The following is a 19,131-nucleotide window of genomic DNA, read 5'->3' as shown; positions in this document are numbered from 1 at the left end:
CGTATATGTACACTTATACGCGTATACAGGGTGTCCCAGGTTCACACAAGAGTTGAGAAATGTATTGTTGTTAACGGTGGAGTTTTGGAAAATTTATTACGATCTGTAAAAAATGCATCGCCCGAACAATAAATATTAGAAATAGCACGTAGTATTTCTTTCTTGTCAGTAATTTTGCAACTGTGCATTCAAGTAGCTCTATCTCGGAAACAGTGGGGAATGGGACGTATATTCATGTGAACGTTTTTGTTCAAAACGACCGACACTACCACCTCCCGGAATATTGACCTCTCCTCCTGGAACACCCTGTATATCGTTACGTTTAAATACGCTGCTATAAACTTGAAAAGCATCAAATGGCACGCCTTCGCTCGTCGTCCACTTCGTTTCAAAGAAATTCCCGTTCGTGTCATTACACGCGCAATAAAAGGAACGCGTTAAAGCCACTGTTACTCACCTCGTAGGATCTGATAAAGGAAGACCTTGATGTGGTCCGGGCTGAGATGTTGTGGGCTCACGATGATTTTGTGCAAGTCGCTCTGGAGCAGCTCGGTGATCACGTATCTGTTGGGTGGCTCGTTAAGGAATTTATCGATTATGATCGCACGTATTATCGCCAAGTCGTGTCGCACGCTGCACACCAGCGGCCAGCAATTAACAGGTGATTCTCCTTTCCGTATCGTTACGTCGCGCCCGTGGGACGGGTCGACTAATTTCGCACGCAACGACTTCATTTAGTACCCCCTTAATAACCCTGCAATTTCTCTTTTGACGCGCCGAGCGTAAACCTCTCGATAACGTCGCGAGTGCATAGGCCCCGAACTTCGACGGGGGTTGCAATTTAGACGCCCGAATGTCCGCGCGAAATAAAACGAAGGTGTTCGTTGACACTTAATTATGCCGACACTAATTTTCATATTCGAGATAAAATATGAAACTGTGTGTCTGCGATGTTTTCGGAATATTAATTGGAACATTAATTAATATATTAAAGTAAATTTAGCCGTGTTGTTGTCATTTTATCCCGCGGTTAATAATTACCTTATCGATGTTTATCATGAATATCACGGATAATATTGATCTTATTATTATTATTATTATTATTGCGCACACACGCCACACAGCTGTACGCTTCATTACCGAATGATTTTTATATTTCCCCACCGCCCGAATAATATTTCATTGTCCGCTTAATTGTCGCGAGGTAAAATAATAATGATCGGCCGGCCTTCTGAAAAGGGAGAATTTTTATCGAAACAACAGCCACCGAGCGAACAATCCGTCACCGAGTTATACCGATCCATCAACGTCCGAGGTAAAACTGCAATCGCGCTGTAACGCGGTGTAAAGTAACACGCGTGCGATCGCTTCATCGTGAAATATCCGTGTCACGTGTGCGGTCGAGAGAGTTAATATTTTCGCAGCGCTTGATTTATGGCGTATACGAATGCATTTGGCGAATGACCGAGCACCCGATCGCCCGGGATAACGTAATAGATAATGAATATCGATATACGGCTCTCGATGGTATCTACTTGCCCGCCGCTGACAGTGATCGAATCGGCCGTAATGAATACGATTGTCGATGTCATAATGCCGGGAGAGACAGGGAGACAGGGAGAGAGGGAGAGGGTCCATTATGGCTGATCGCTACCGCTAGAGAGACTTGAGATAGCGTCGGAAAAATTTATGTCGAGGCCAATAAAAAAAGGCGCCAAAAGTCAATAATCGAGTAACTCGGCGCTTCTTCGTTGGCCTCATCTTTACGTCGTTAATCACGGCGGAAGGTTCCTTTCCCTCTTAAGAACGTCCAACTAAGGAACTTGGGATTGTCGTAAAAAAATCGAATTCTTTTGATCTGTACGTGACCTCGTGACTGACCATTACTTTTTCTTCCCGACGTAAAATATGAACGATCGTACAGAGAGTCACGCTGGGTCCCACGCAACTCGTCGTGGCTCAGACAGCCGTGAAAATATCGAAGGCTCGATCTCGAATCGGGAGCGCAATGTCAGGGACGGGGGCGCGACGTCGTCTGACATAATTCGGTCCCGAAAACTCGCTCTCGCGCGAGCAAGCGCGCGAGAGACGATGGCCGAGGGAACGCGAGATAACAGAGAACGAGAGAGAGAGAGACCGAACGAAATAGTATAATGGCGGAATGAGGTCGACCGGGTAGATTGGAATGCAGGTAGAGGCTGCCCTGGCGCGAACCTGACGCGGTATGCAAGTCGGGAGGGGGAGAGGGAGAGAGAAAGAGGAAAAGAGAGAGAGATTGCGAGAGCTCAAACTGGCTTCGGAACAGAACCTAGAGAACCTCGGGATTTAAGATTGTAACTTTTGCGACTTTGCAGCGTTTCGTAGGCACGCGCGATAAAATTATTCCCGCGTTTCTTATATTCCGCCGCGTCGAGTTATCCATTGTCTAAAAGTATTGTTTCGAGAGGCCGTGCTCTTGCACCGCGCGCAGCCAGGCCGAAGCTCCGTTCGATCAATCGCGATCAAAGACCGAAGAGAACGGCCCCCTTTGAATTATCAGGAGCTCGACGTTTCGATTTCGCGATGCGAAATGGGGTAGGGCACTGTGCAGTCCATAGTGTTCGTGACGCATAATTACCGTTTGATAATTAAAGCGTTGAGAGGGATACGCGGGATATTGTACCGCAACTAAGGCATACAGCGATAACAAATACAAAAAGAGCTATTTGTTTCGCCACAGTAACGTCGATAGCTTTCGAATTGCGAGCAATCGAAATAATTTTTATATCGCACTTTGGTTTTCTATAAAATATATATCTTGTAAATAGTTAAAGAAAAGAATGCAGAGAGAGCGAGAGTTTGAAATTTTATGAGGCAAGCTTCGCGACAGAAAATAAGAAGTTGTACCTTCCGCGTCGTTGAAGCGAATTTTATAATTTTTATATTATATAATATTTTTTTCCTAGTCCGATGTGAAGTGTCTTATTAAAGTAGCGCTGTTCGTCATATACGCACGGAAAATCCATCTAATATGCAATCTAATTTATGCCGGGGATATTTTATTTAAAGAGACGGGAGAAATTCTATGCTCCGTACGTTATCTGTCAAACATAAAAAATTTACAATATATTGCTCACTAGAGCAACTTTATCTGAAGTAACGTAAGATTCCGCATCTCTTGCCGTATAAAAAGAAATCCGTGTAGCAAAAAGCGATTTATCTCGAGTGCCCCATTTTGAATTGAACTTTGCGTTTACAGGAATACGATATCTCCTCGCTACGTCGTAACGTCTCTATTGCTGTTTCAGGGCATGATTGATAGCCTTCCGCTAGTGCATGCCTTCCGACGCAAACAACCGCGAGATCTCGCCAGGAAAATCATGCCACGGACGCTGAGGGGGGTAAATTTTCGACTCCGTGCTTTCTTTCAATTCTGATCCGAACAGTAACTCGTTAAAAAGTAAAAGGAAAACTGAATATTCCCTCCCTGTTCTAATTGGCGCAGAAGTATTCGACAAATCTAAATTGAAATTCTCAGTTCAGCGTCAGAGTTTGGTAAAAAGCAAAATAGTGGTGAAAAGAACTTTCCTATATCATTTGCGCGATCTTTCCTCACGACCGGGGGGTAATTAAATCGCCACGGGCATCGTAGTGTACAGATTTGCAGCATTACTGGGCATTACTAGATATTACTAGGCATTTTTGGGGCATCAGGCCTTGCTGGGGCATTATGAAGATATAATAAGATGAAACAAGATAAAGATTAAATAAGATAATGAGTTAAAGCAATGCCCACCGGGCATTAGTAGGCATTGGTGCACATGATTTTGGTCAGCAGTTTACCCCTCGTCCACGACCCTTTTTCTTCAGCAGAAGTCATAAAAATCTTCTCTACTATCGATAAGAAGAAGGAATGATTGTCCTTTTTGTGATCCACCATAAAAGCGAGAACGTGAGAGACAATAGCCGAGGACTTTGCGCGCCGGATACATTTCTCGAACTCCAGAGATCGAATTAGAAGCATCGACGTGGAGAGTGTTTCTCCCAGAACGGAGGCATTCGAGGCGCCAATTTCTTCGGAATCCGATAGCGACGTCTAGACATTTTCGTGGAGAGAAAGAACAAGATCGACTCCTCTATCGAAAACCTGATAATGAAGAATCCGCCGTTAAAAAAAATCAGTATTGCGATAAAAGCGGGCGCGTGCAAATGTCCCACGTGAGGATACATGGAAGTACAACGGTATGCGCCAACGTTGGAAAATACAAAGAAAAAGAAACAAAACCGAGTTGGATTGGCACCTCACATTTCGGGGACACTTTCCCCGGAAAGCTCTCGGGTCGTTGTCGGCGTTGTGCAGCATGCTTAAAGCACCGCCGCACGATTGGCGGATCGATGCGTACCTGCCTGCCTGGCTGCTTGCCTGCCTGCCTCCTGGTAGGCACGTCGACCGGTTCCTGGACAAAGCGAGAGTTGCCCCTAGCATCATCTCTCTGCCGGCTCTCTGCTCCGCGCCGCGCCGCGCCGAGCGAGCGGAGTATCCTGCCGTTTTCTACCGTCTTCCCTTCCCCTTCGTACCTTTCCTATCTCTCCTCCCTCCCCCTTCGTTCCCCCTCATCGCTCTCTCATCCGGTACCGGTCCAAGGAAGAAGAATCTGGAGGACTCTGGATATGCTGGGAGTCCCATATCTCTCGCGAATGGGCCACGAGACTCGTGGGGAGACGACGAGGAGGGCGAAAAGATACGCGTCTCTACTGTGATGTATTTTTTTTTAACGACAAATCCCTCCGGATATAAAAGTGGAATCGTAGTTTTGGCGTAAACCACGGCGGAGGTTGCGTCATTCATCGGAACTTCGCGCGCTTTCGACCCATCTTCGTGTCCGGACCGCAAATTAAAATTCGGACAGATGTTGAATGGAAGCTGGTCGCACATCTCTAGAGTTTCCGAAACCCTCGGGGATGAATATCACCGACACCCCTTTAGATTCTTTGTCGGCCAGACTGGATGACAAAGAAGTGGCCAACGAAAAGGATGAGGATGAAGCTGAAGACGATGATGAAGACTTGGACTCCGAGGTGTTCGAGCAAGGCCGATCCGGCTCGTCCGACCGGTCAACCGAGTTCGAACTCGACTCGCGCGAACGACTTCGGAACATCCAGAGAGAAAGAGAGAGAGAGAGAGCGAGGGAGAGGGAGAGAGCTCTCGGCGATACCGTTTCCTCGCGCTGCTCGAAAAAGGCGCAAACTTATGTTGCATCGATTTGAAAGAGAGTTTACGTCATCCGAACAGAAACTCGAGTTCGAGTTCGGTTTTGCTTTCGCGCGACTTTGTCGAAAAGGACACGTATTTGCTTCAAATAATATATACCGTAGTCCCTAAATAATTACTACTTAATTTGAAGTTATTTAAAATGAGGCTTTTTAATGTAACAACCGACAAAACTCAATCCGTGTCCATTATTATTATAATTAAGGTGTAAATACTTAACTGCGTCGATTTAAAACGCATTCGTTAGATAATAAATATCTCAAATTATTTTAAAAGCAAATTTCGCGATGGGCTACACTGTAAAAAATTACATGTAAAATTACAATTATTATAGTGGGTAATATTGGGACCATCTATTAAAGGCGTATATTTACATACACCTTATAGGTAAAATTGTTACCTTGTATAATAAGTAAACTGCTTTTAATTGTGTAAATTTTACAATCTCTTATAATGTTCCGTCATGTATAAACAAGTACTTACACAACAAAGAGTAAGAAAAAATTTTTTGAGTACGTAAACTTATATATTTCCGTTATTGATAGCACAATCTTATTATGTACGTAATTTTGCATACTTTTTTTGTACAGTGTAATACCTGGACCCGGCTCGTCTACTCACGCGAGCACGTGTTGTCTGCACTCGAAATCTACGCGAGCGATACTAATTTTTGAGATAATATTTCGCATGATTTCGAAAAGAACGATAGCGCCTTGCGTAAACGGGCCGCAGCGAGCGATTAATTATATCTGCAGCGTGACGTACCCCGTTTAAAAATCAGGAGTGGTGCATACAGAATAAGTTTCCGCGACTTTTCCTTCCAGGCTCCCTCCCGCGGGAGTCGGCGCTCACTCCCGATTTTGCATACATTTAAATACTTTCGCGATGAATCTCGCCGAGGATCCGCGACGTGGACACCCGGTATAAATTTCGAGTCGCGGTGTATATTTAGCAAACGCGACGAGATAAACTGCCTCGCGTGTTCCATTCAATCGCCATTTCGTGTCTCAGGATTCGGCGCTCACGTCGATTTCCGCGCCGGGGTATCTGCATTCGAGGAAAGGATACCGACGATAAATCCGTCGCGACGCGGAATCCGAGGCCTCTAAATTAAAAGCGTCCTCCGCCGGGACCGCAGGACTTCGTCAGCGGCCCCGTTTCCTCGGGACGTCCGATACGCACCGGGAATCGAATCGGGACGTTTCTCGCGGCGTCGTAAAAACGTGAACGATCCCGAAAGAGTAACGATCCTCTATATTTCTTCCCCGATATTTTTGATCAAGCAAAACCAGGCCAGGAAATGCGATCGACCTCGTTTTCCACGGGGGTACGCGGATACAGTGCAAAATTTGTGCCAGTGAAATGCGCAAAATATGGAGTTTAGACGAAAATAGGATGACGAGAGGTAAACGATATCGATCAGTTTAATCGGGTCCTTCTTAGAAGCGGAGAATTTTTTTATAGAAAAATAAATAAACGTCGCTAGAAACCTTTCCTCCTCTCGTTATTCGGTAAAAGCAATTTCCCGCCGAATTTTCATTTCTTTCGTGAAATATCTAAATTTATGAAATGTGCGGTTGGCAATTTATGAATTTCCGTTATCACGCTCGTAAAGTTTTCAACTCGCTGTATCGGTAAAATAAATTAATTTTTGCAATAATCGCAAATTAAAAACGTCAGGACGAAAATTGACAGATCGGAGAATACTGTAATACACCATCGCAGAAACACTGAACCTGCCATTTAGTTGGGAGATAACGCGGTTTTTAATTAGCTGATTATTCAGAGCTAATTACCTCTCTCTGTCAATCTCTCATTCGTGTAACCGGGTTCTAACGATTCGACTCAGCACGACAGCTACTCGATAAAATTTCACGTGCGCGTGCCAAGCGAGAAAAGAATGGAGGAAATGGAAAGAAACGAGTGGTGAATGGCGAACAAAGGACCCTCCACGGACCGGCCGAAAACGCCGGATGCGATCGATATGCACGGAGAGAGCGCGATACCCAATACGTCTCGAAGAAGCTGCAATCAATCTCGGAAATACGAAACCAGGAGTGAAATTCTCATATTTCAGATTCGACGAAATTGAATTAAATCACGAATTCACGCGCGGCATCGCCCATCTCTCTCTCTCTCTTTCTTTTTTTTCATTTCCGACAAGTTCCGACGTAGCTCGTAATTAGTCCGTAAAATTGATCATGTGCCACGCGATAAAGGGGCCTCATTCTCGAAAAATATCGCACACGATATTGCATGAATGCACCAGAATATTATACTTAATTAAGTATAATATTCTGGTGACATTCACGAAATATGGTACGCGATATTTTTCGAGAACAAGGCCCCGGTTCGAACGGGAAGTTTCTCTTTGCATCGGTGGAGAGTCGCGTACAGACGAAAATAAAAAACCGGCGAATTTTTGGATCGATGCACGAATGCGCCACCGGTTTCGCCAGATTGGACAAATTTGGTTTAGGGATCCTTAAAACGCGATATCGTCCTGCGCTGTCCCGACGTCGCCTTAAGCGTCGTTCACAACGTCTGACCGCGGATAATCAATAAAGTCCTGCTTTTCTCTCTCTCTCTCTCTCTTGCTTTCACAGCGTCACGACGGCCTCTTATACAGCGCTCGTCGATCGTCGAGATATTCCAGACGAGACGACAAAAAAAAAGAAACGTCCGCGCCAGCAGCCGAGCCGTTTATTTAAAAAAATGAATCGTTTGAATCGAGCCGGGAAAATCGCCTTCGAGCCTTTCAGCGCCGTGAAAGCCCGACCTCCCAAATTATCCGTTCATTAATTTCTGATCCCCCCCCTCTCTCTCTCTCTCTCTTTCGTTACTGACTTGTACGTGGAATGCCAACTTGCACACCGTGTTAATCGTAGTTCAATCTCCGTTCTAAATAATTTCTGTTCTATATTTAAATACTACACTTATTTTTATTCCTTTTTACTTTCTCATTTCCAAATATTTCTCATATGCATACTCACTCACAGTTTTACTTTTATGTAACTTTTGCTCTCACGACTTGTCCCAGAGCGTGTAATAAATAATAAATAATGATTCTGATTCTCTCTCTCTCTCTCTGTACGGAGATTAAATAAATGAATAAAATTGGGATCGTATTATTGGAATAATTGATAAATACAATTATATGGGATTAATCGAAAGAAGCCGACAGTTGTTTTTTTGTACAGTTTCTTGCTCGCAATATTTGCATGCGTGGCTTTATCATTTAACATCGTGCCGCGCACGCTACAAAGTGCCCTCATTAATAGCGCGCGTTCTAAATACCGCGCATCGATACTCAAAGGGAATACCCGCGTAAAAAGGGACCGTCAAAGGGGAGACATAAAATTATTCACGTTCCGCGTTAGATGGGAGAGCGTCAAAAAGAATGTTGAATCATATCGCGCTTTCTGGCGTTTCGCTCAAATTCGCGGATTTAAGAAAAAATCTTGGACCCTCGACGTACCTTTGTAATATTACGGTCAACTCGCGCGCGCACGATTTATTTAAATAAAACGTCGTTGTAAAATTCGATAAGTTAAACTCCTCCCCCCCCCCTCCTTTAAGTACAAGCGAGAAATAGAAATTATGTAAATGGGAAATTTTGAGAAGCAGAAGAACGGGCTCCCGTCACTTTTTCCCACTTGCCGATGCGATTTCCAACACGTCGGAGCTACAGTCCCTCTTTCGCAAGTGGATAACGGCGTGGGAACCCGCGCGTGCGTGCCCACGCGCGCGTGTGCGTGTGATTCGCGTTTTTCCGGCGGGAGAAAAGAGACGGAGAGACGCCTCCGCGCGCACCGCCGGATATCCATTCGTTAATAAACAGCGTAAACCGACTCTGCCGATGCCGCAAGGAACGGAAACGTCAGCGCCGTCAACGTGTCGCCGAGTTAATTGCGCGCGTGCTGGAAGATCGGCCCGAGTAGGGTCGATATAATCGACCGATGACAGCTGATGCCGCGCCGATCGAAAATTGAAATCGTGAGTCGATAGCGCGCGAGGACGTCCGATTGATTTGAATGCGCGAGCGCAACGACGAGCGAGACGCCGAGTTATTACTTGCGATTTATTGCATCACCGTCGACTCCGTTTATCTTCGCGCGACAAGGAGTCTCCGTAATTTTCAGGAAATAGGACGGCCCCGTTTTTGGGACGCGGGCGATGGCGAGCGAGCGCCGATCTCGCGATTATCGCGAGGAGACAATGCGAGATGACGCGAGCAGAGCTGAGCCTCGCTCGAACGTGCCTCGTTCCCGCCGGAAACTCTTTTTCCGCGCCGGAACCTATCCAGGTCGATGAGAAGCGTTTTTCGTTCTCACCCGTTCGTTCACTCGCTCGCTCGCCCGCTCGCCTCCGATTTTCCTCGGCGATTTCCCGCCGCGTATTCTCCCGAGCGAGACGTGGGAGGTCGTGGCGTGTGCAATGTGATGCAACCGCCAACGCGCATTCGAAACTCGAGACGCGGCGGCATGGACGCTCGAAGCTCCGAGCTTCTTAAAGACTTGGCCGGAAAAACGTGCACGGACCCCCGGGAGATGTGCTCGATGTAAATATGCATCCCATATTCAACTGTATCTGGCCCAAGCTATTTTGCACGATTAAATGACGATAGCGCGAGAAACATTTTGGGAGAAACAATATTTCCCCAAAGTGTCCTTATAACTTTGGAGCGGCGCGCAGAGAAAAGGAAAGTCGCGACAAGAATAATTACGAGCAAGTTTTCTACGAAGTAAAAATTGAATGTTCGCGTTCACAAAATTGTAAATTTTCATTGCAAGCATTTACTTCCATTACCTGATATTTTCTTAGCTATTTTATCTTTATTTCATTTCACATTGTATTTCTATGTTATATTGTTATCTTTATTGATATTTCACATAATGAAGTATTAGCTTCCACTTTCGATCTTATATTTCATTTGGTTATGACTTTGTAATCTAAAATAACTACATTTCGAAATGTCTCTTTCTCTCACTCTCAAGTTACACACACAAATGTTTTCCGCGAGACAAGAGATTTAAATCTATTAAAACAGTAATACTTTTCGATGCGTTCGATCACGCAAAGATATTCATTTCCGGTTGAAATCAGGTACTCGCGCAATCGTTTCCCGTGAACGTTACAGTGATCAAACACGTTGGATACCGTGAAAAACATCGGTACATTAACATAACAACAGCCGCGCGCGAGTGGCGTGTCGTTAATGGATTAAAGGTAGGCGGCAGGATGTAATGGTGCAGCTAATATTCGCTGAAAAAAAACCGTGTGGAACTGCCATATTCCCGTCCTGCAGAATCGCGAAAGAGACAAGGAGAGTTTATCGGTCAATTGTATTTAAATTGTGGCGCGCGAGAATAATTATTTGCACAAGAAACGTTTGTGGAGACGCTCGATCTCTTCAGCATTAAAAATCCACGATTAAAAAGAGGAACATTTTTTTAATGTGGCAGAAATTATTAAACGCAACAATTCAATATGAGCATAAAAATCTATGATGTATAGTACACCTTTACATTAATTTATATATAATATGAGAATAAGTAAACTGATTTTTTTTATCTATCGAAAAAACATATCGGATAAACGCACCTGGACATTCACGATACGCGTTGAACGTGGGACGAATAATAAATTTATTATATTCCGAACGGTAAACGTAAAAATAAAAATAAACGCGATAACAAATACAGTTAAATGGCGAGATAGACTGCAAATTTATTCCGTCCGCGGGACGGAGGGTGCTGTAATGGGATTTGAAAAAAAATGAAAGTCGGCTGCCCGGGGATTTAATGCGAAAGCGAGAAATCGCGATATCGGAAATGCGCGCCGATTAATTATTAAGGCCGGGCCTCAATGACCGCGCGAAAATACGAAAGCTGGGGATATACGAGGGTAGAGTTTCCTCGCGTATTCCAGGGTTCCTCTGCGCGAGGACTTGTTGACTCGGAAGACAAAGAGCCCCTTCCCCCCGCACCCCCGCGCTAGGGAGGAGAAGCGAAATTAGTTTGCGGCCACCGAGAACTTAGATCAAACCGTCAAACTCGAGCTCGACGTAACCGGTCTCGCGTGCAATTAAAACCCCCGACGGAGTTCGAGCTCGAGGAAAAGCTCAGCTTTTCCCGCGAGCCGAAAGAGCGGCCGTGGGACCGCGAGTAAAAGTCGCGCTCCCGTCAACTCTCTGATTCTCTAATTAGAGAGAGCGAGAGAGAGAGAGAGAGAGAGAGAGAGAGAGAGAGAGAGCGAGCCCGTTTTTCTTTTTTCTTTCCAACAACAACGAGGACACTTTACGACGGCTCAAAATCGAGGCGAGCTCTGTGCATTTCGGAGCGAGGCGAAATCGTGTCGCCGTACCTGCTTAAAAATTCATAAGTACCGATGGAAATTGCGTGAAATTCGAGTGATCTAATCGTCGCAACGATAACCCGCACGCTCGTTGAGCACGCGTGCGACAATGAGCCCGGCGGGGACTGAAACGTCTGCCCGTCGTATCGTTTTTCTCCGATACGGGCGGATGCCGGCGAGACTGGAGAACGGCCGTGCGGGCCCTCCTTCCCTCTCGTTCGTATCGCCGTCGCCTCCTCTACGCGCGCGGCGAAAAAATTACACGCTATTAACGTGTAATCGAACCCACGTCGCTCGGCGCGACGGATGCAACCGCCTATGCACCTCTCGCGCGGATCAAATCGATCGCGATCGCCTCGGGTGGGTTTTACCGTTCGCGCGCGCTCTCGACCCGCGCGCGGAGAACATGTTAGGGTAAGGTGGCAAAATGCGGATCACAAATCTGGTGAGTACCTTATTTTAAAGTAATTCACTTAAATTTTGCTCTTTTATATATTTACAACTTTACGCTATATTGTCGATATCATAAAAGGCATCGACGTGTTTTTATGTTGCTTGTTAGCGATTCGTTAAACTTGTGATCCGCATCTGGTCACCTTACCCTGGTCGCGAGAAGATCTGAGTTGGAGCTTTCGCGCGCGCCTCTTCCTCCGAACAACGTAAAATTGCGGTGTCGTCGTTCGCTCGGGATTGCATAAGGAAAGGCCCGTAGAAGATATTTTATTAACAATAATGACGCGTATTAGAGCAATAATACGTCGGTTGATACCTCGTCACCGTAATTTGACGTGAATTATACATTTACTGCTACAACATGAATTATTGATGTCAATTAATTTAATGCATCGCGTTATCATAATGTATTAAACTTGTATGATTATATCATGTTTTATTTAGTTATCAACACCGGACTTTAACCATCAGACTTGGGTTCACGTTTACGCTTCCTTGCTTCGGCTTCGACCATCCTACCCACCCTCAGCCTCTCTTCCTCCAAATCTTTCCTATAATATGGTGATTGTTGGAAAAATGCTTATTCGCACGTGGAATAGAATTGATTGAGCTTGTGGTCGCTGCGTGAACAGGAGTTTTATTATAAAGGATTCGCGCGCGCGCGTGTGTGTGCGTGTCAATGTGAGTGCATGTGTGTACGTATACACACACATATACAGGGTGTACTGAAACCACCAGATATCCTTTTAATCATAAATTCCTTAGAAACTTTCAAGACAAAAATTCTAATACAAAAATGTCGAGGCTATAATAGTTTTTAAATAATAAGCGATTACATTTCACAAATGACAGGCCTGAGATTTCGCGCGCTCAGGTACGGCGGCACGACAAGTGATAAAGGTGTTCCTACGAATATCGCCCTTTTTAGCATAGTGACAACTTTCACAATAGAACTTAACGATTCATTCTCGAATTAATTGTTCCTCTTGTTATCTTTAACCATTTCTTTTGTTAACTTTGTGTAACGTCTTATTAATAAAAGGGAGTGGTTCACTATGATGAGCATCTTGATCAGACTGATATCCTTCGATTTAGTCGATCTCCGATATTCTGAGTGAACTTGGAATTTTCAGTTAGATTCAATCTAATCTCCTGCCTCTCTTTATCCTCGAGTTTTCAAAATAACCGGATCATCGTCTTCCCAAATATTTTCTGTCCCGTTAAACGGTGACTTTGGTTCCCGCTCGCTCGCGAAACACATAGGAACACTTTTATCACTCGTCATGTCGCCGTGCCTGACCGCGCGAAATCTCAGACCTGTCATTTGTGAAATATAATCGCTTATTATTTAAAAACTATCATAGTCTCGACATTTTTTTTTAGAATTTTCCTTTCGAAATTTTCTAAGGAATCTACGATTAAAAGGATATCCGGTGGTTTTAGTACACCCTGTATATACATATATATAATAATTATTTAACTCGAAGCAACGAAGAGAGATTTAGAGTTCAAATGAAGATAAACTGATGAAATTAATCAAATTGGCACTTCACCAATTAGTTGAACGTTTAAAGCGCACAGCCGATCTATATTATACAGTTCTCATAGCGACTGACTAAAGACGTACGAAGATGTCCGAACACAAGTCGGAGCAAGGAATGCGAACTATCAAGCGGCGCCGCGGTTCGCGTACCCATTAAGGGGATGCTGGAGTGATTCTGCACTTTCGCACCTTTCGCACTTAAAACTGTCTGTTTCGTGGAAAGATTTGTGTAATACACAAATTAAATGGCACGTGTACAGATGATCGAAAGCAGCTTGCTATTCCGGCTAAATTAAAGAACAATATGATATCACTGAAACTATGTTTGTAAGTCTAATAAAAAATAATAGTGAGCAACACATATACTACATGTACTGTATGTATGTGTTGCTCACTATTATTTCTTATTGGACTTATAAACTTAGTTTCAATGATGCCGTATTATTCTTTCATTTGGCCGGAATAGCGAGCTGCTTTCGATCTGTACACGTAAGCCATTTAATTTGTATATTATACAAATGTTTCCGCGAACTGACAGTTTTTAGGTTAGGAAGGTGCAAAAGTGCAGAGTCACTCCAGCATCCCCTTAAGAGTACATGCGCGCTTTTCAACATTACAACGAATGATAATTAGTGATATCACTCAACAGTGATAATCATGACATTGACGACGACGTCGCGAGGCAGCAATCCGAGAGGCGGACGGACGGTTGTCATTGCGGAAATTAAGAACGAGCGAATCAGGGGGCGATTTCCAGGTGTCGCGGGGGGGAGGGGGGGAGGCTGTGTACCCTTTACGGGGAAGTTGCAGTTATCAGTTGCACGCGACACTGTGAACGACGACGGGGATGCAGCGGAGACGCATGGGGTGGCGTGCAGTCGGCGACCGCAGCCGCTGCTAATGGCGCACTATCGACGTATCAATGGCGCGCTGCGGCTTGCGCATTAATAATACACGTGATTACCATCGAGCGAACTCATCCCGGGCGCCTGTCATGGCGTATTCATGGCGTTCGCCGTCCGTCCCGGATGGAGACCGCCTCCGTCCAATCGGCACCGGAACTGTCCCCCCCCCCGCCCCCTCGATAAACAATTAAAAACCGTACCCGTGCGCTACTCCGAGGGAATCTGAGGGTCTCCAACTGGAAACCGGACGGAGGATGTCGCGGTCGACCGTTGAGGGCCGATTTCACAAACGTCGGTTAACTGTTAACCCGAGTTCAGTCAACTCCCTATCTTTTCCCATCTTATTAATCCAAGAAGAGGGAGAGAATCAATTAACCTGAGGTTAGCAGTTGACCGACGTTTGTGAGACTCGCTCTAAGAAAACGCATCGCCCCTTTTATCGATTTTTACCCGAAATTTCGAATCTCCGTCTTCCCCCTTTTTTCCATGTGACTTCAGCTTTGACACGGATATCGGATTTCGTCTAGTAAGAAATTTCCAAGCCTCGGAGATCCGAAGGGTAATTAGGATGACGGGATTAGGATCGGGGATAAGAGATGGCTAGAAAGGGAACGCGTGTCAAACGCAATACGAGACGCAAAGAGATGCACGGAGGGGCATTGATGACGGGGCACTGATGTAATTGCGATGCAAATGCAATATTAGTGGGAGGAGGGCTGGGCAACATCGCTGGTAATCTCTTTCGCCTCCCCCACCGCCCCTGCCGCGGTTCCATCGGCGGCTGCGGTCGGCGGCGATTTCTGTGTTCGTGGCCGCGCAAGCTAATCGGGAGTCGCTCCTTAATTAGAAATTAGGCGGTCTCATTTGATGTCCCCTCCCCCACGCTCCCCCCTCTTTCGAGCTCCGGCGTCCGGGGAGCCGCGCTGAATTTTTCATGCGGGCCGAAATTAGAATCGATCGCCGACGGCGGGGGCCGCGGAATTAAATCGCGGGGGACAGCGCCTGCGGGGGTCAGGGGACGGGCAGGGGACAGGCGAAAAGTCAGCGGTGGCCCGTCGATGGGGGGGGGGGGGGAGGTCCGCGACCGCGCAATTTGCGCGCCGATTATTTATTTGTCGGCGCAATTAATGCCCGTCCGCGCGCTGCGAAAAATTTATCGATCCGCAACGCGCGCGCGCCGCGCAGTTTGTTTATTAACGAAACACTCATTCGTCTGTCTGTTTACCGACGGATTTATGGTATCATTTATTATCTTGGTTATCCACTTATATTTATTTATGGATTTATCTATTTATTTAATTACGTGTGCGCACGCCTCCGTGGCGACTAGCCAGCCGACCGATATATTTTCATTTATTTCATTTATATTTCTCTCTCTCTCTCTCTCTCTCTCTCTCTCTCTCTCTCTCTCTCTCTCTCTCTCTCTCTCTCATTTCGGGTCTCTATAAAAAGAGTACGTGTAGGTACGACCATCGCGAAATATCTCGTAGATCTTATCACAGCCAAACAGTGAAAAGCCAGGATGAGCTCAAGTATTAAAAAAAAAGGGAAAGGAAGGTGGAAAGAAACTGGAAAGATAGAGGAAGAATGATCGTGGTGTATATAACAGCTGAGTCATGGAGAACGATGAGTTACACGGGTAAAGGGGGAGGGTAAAAGGCCTAGTAGGTCCCAAAATACGGCAAAATGTGAACGAGAACTTTTAGGAAGAGAGAGAGAGGGGGGGAGGGAATGGGAGGAAAAGGGGAGGCAGGGAGAGATAGAGAGAGGGAGAAAGGGAGGAAAAAGGAGAACGCGCGCGTGAGAAAACTGATTTATCGCTGTCTATCAAAATCGACCGAGAGGATCCCGTTCGCTTAAGGACTCGTCGATCGATCGATCATTGCGACCGCGCTGAATGGTCTCGCGCTCGCCAAGAGACGAGCAATCCCACGGGAGCTTTGTTCTTGCTACTGAAATAACTTCCTGCTTTGCTGTCGACCGGAAAATTATCTCGTAATGTCTGCCGCTTCTACGAGGACGAGTCTTTCTCATAGGATACGATTTCTCGCGAAACACAATTTGCTAGTGGTAATATCAAGTATTTTTGGAAGCTGTAAAACTCCGCTTTCTTGCGGAGATAATCCGTCGATCTTGACTCTTCACTAATTTTTTTTCCAAATCTCGTCGATAAGAATACAGAATGAAACAAAGATAGAGGGAAGATTAAGGCTTGGGAGGGAGTAAGGTTTTCTTGGGCATAGATTGGAAAATAGAATCTTTTGAACAGCAGCGATTCGAGATGGAGAGAAGTTCCGTTTCTCTTAAGATTCTTTCTGGAGAGCGGACTCGAGAGGAGAATCGCGTTCGTGACCTGCCGCGAGTTTTAATTGCCCGGCGATTAAAAGTTTCCGTGTCGTTCGAGACGCTCGTTCCGGGAGATCGAGCGTTGCGTGAGAGAGCCGACACTCTTCCGCAAGAATTCAGCAAAATTCGCGGGGGAGTGGAAATACCTCTGGGAGAGAAGCGCCCTATCGAAACATCGCAAACACACCGGGGACTAAAGACAACCCCGAAACTTTAGATTAAAATCGAGCAAATTAATTAGATTCAGATTGGATTCGTTTCACTTCGGGAAATTATCGCGACCCGTTTCGATCGCGACCCGGAGACTCGAGAGAGCTTCGCGAGAACGGTAAAAAAAAACGGGGCGGGGGGGAAATACCTCGACCGTCGATAGGAGAATTCACCTGTCCGGAAATCTCTATGCTGAGATTTATCTTCCGCGTGTCCTCGAGTACGAGCGTTTAGAAAAGGATACATCTCTTGGAAGAAGTCCAGATGCGGCGGCTGAAGGATATCCAGCGCGGAGAGGACCTGCAAAAGAGACGGGAAGAGATTGAGTGTTCCGTCCTTTGAACTGGACGAAAGAGGGCAAGAGAGAGGGTGCGATTGATCCCGCGTTTTTTCGTGCAAAAAGTGGAAGTCCAGCAGTCAGAAGGCTGCGAGCGGGGAGGACGACGCAGTCTCGTCCTCGGGGAAATAAAACGCGGAAATTTCCGAGACGCCCACGGTGCAATTTATATACGATCAATCTTATGTATTCATTTAGATATGCCAAATAGTACATCAGCCTACGAGGCGTACGAAACGAAATCTACGTCGTGATATTTTATCATTACAATAATAATCACCTACTAAATAATTATCATAAAATAGTAAAAACTAGTGTATTAAGCAAAAGAAACGGGCGAATGTTAAAAACTCTGCACTGATAAAAAAATATTAATTTACTCAAAAAAATTACTCATTAGATGGCTCCTAATAGCTTATTAACTTAAATTAAAAAATTAGTAAACAAATTAAAAGATGCATTGCTTTAATTTAAGTATTTATTAAGTAACAAAGAACAGATCATTTTAAATTAAAAAATTTTTAGTTTAATTCTGTAAAATGTTTATCAAGATGTAATTTTCACAGCGAAGAAAATTGGATTTCTTATTTAACAAAGACAATAATTTCGTTTAATAAATAATATTCTATATCTCATGAAATCTTTATTTGAATGTAGAAAATCTAATGATTTAAATTAATTTACTTTATATAATACACAGATTTACTTGAAATTTGATATTATTTAAATAGAATAAATATTTACTTCAGTAAAAAAATAATTTTAAGTAAATCTATTTACTTATTGTTAGTTTGAAAACATTTTTTGTCAGTGTGTTAATACCTGAAACAGTCGATTTTAAAATTTATATTATAAAAAAAGAGATACGCAAGATTCGCGAATTGTCAGTGCAAGTATGAGACAACTGTTGTGTGCAATCGCGTAATAATTATTACAGTAGTGGTGCGCGATAAGTAATCGTGTACGAAACATTCGAAAGCCAGAAACTCGATATCGGCTCCATTTATTATTGGCAGAATTACAGCCTTTTTACTTTGACGTTTGTTCCTATTGGCACTTTCTTGCCTTTCTCTGTACTCGTTCATCGATCACGCACACGTCTGACGCGACAAATATAATACCACTCACGTTATCGTGTTTGAAGAAGCAAAGCATTTTCAGCTCCCTGAAGACTCGCTTGCTGCTCACGAGACTTTGAAAGACGTTCGGCAGTTTTTTTAAGGCTACTCTCCTACCATCCCTCGGATCGGTGACAGCCCTGGAAATCACAGAAACAACACCGAAATTTACAAATATGTTCTTGCATTGGTGATCGATGTAACTAACTAAGGATATATTTTGACAGCAAAAGAAATATGTCTCTGCATTTGCTGTAGGTCTATTAACGTTATTGCAGAGAAAAGCGATTGGACAGCCATCATATAGTTTCGTATAGTGTTATTTCAGGCGGTAAATAACTCTCCTTTCTTTTCGCTTCATCTTGCTACCTTGTTCCTCCGTTTTATTTATTGTTATTCATGAATAACAGTAGATTACACCATTTATTCACTATTACGTGTAATAAAGTATCTTAGAGACGTCAAGTTGTTCGCGCATATGAAGCAGGAGGAGAAAGGCAATCGAGTTTAAAGCATCTCACGTTCCATCTTATGCTCCAATGATAATTATGATATAAAATTGAGGAAAAGGCGAATAGTGTATCGGTCGAATTTAATTCAAGAGAAGGGAT

The 19,131-nt window shown here is 44.6% G+C and overlaps 1 protein-coding gene across 1 annotated transcript in view; it reads right to left on the bottom strand.

Moving 5' to 3' along the window:
- LOC105570659 (serine/threonine-protein kinase NLK) overlaps window positions 1-18,839 on the bottom strand; it is a gene marked incomplete at its 5' end in the record, with an annotated part of 50,024 nt that extends 31,185 nt beyond the window's left edge. Inside the window, 3 exons of the mRNA XM_012028050.1 lie at window positions 458-564; window positions 17,310-17,365; window positions 18,531-18,839. Of these exons, the coding sequence (XP_011883440.1) occupies window positions 458-564; window positions 17,310-17,365; window positions 18,531-18,839 (472 nt within the window). The remainder of the gene's footprint in view (window positions 1-457; window positions 565-17,309; window positions 17,366-18,530) is intronic.
- Window positions 18,840-19,131: the final 292 nt, after the last annotated feature.

The sequence above is a fragment of the Vollenhovia emeryi genome, unplaced genomic scaffold (genome assembly GCF_000949405.1).
Source record: "Vollenhovia emeryi isolate VEMERY1.0 unplaced genomic scaffold, V.emery_V1.0 DF939120.1, whole genome shotgun sequence".
Taxonomy (NCBI): Eukaryota; Metazoa; Arthropoda; class Insecta; order Hymenoptera; family Formicidae; genus Vollenhovia; species Vollenhovia emeryi.
The sequence above is the reverse complement of the archived record's forward strand: the minus strand, read 5'-3'. Positions and strand labels throughout refer to the sequence as shown.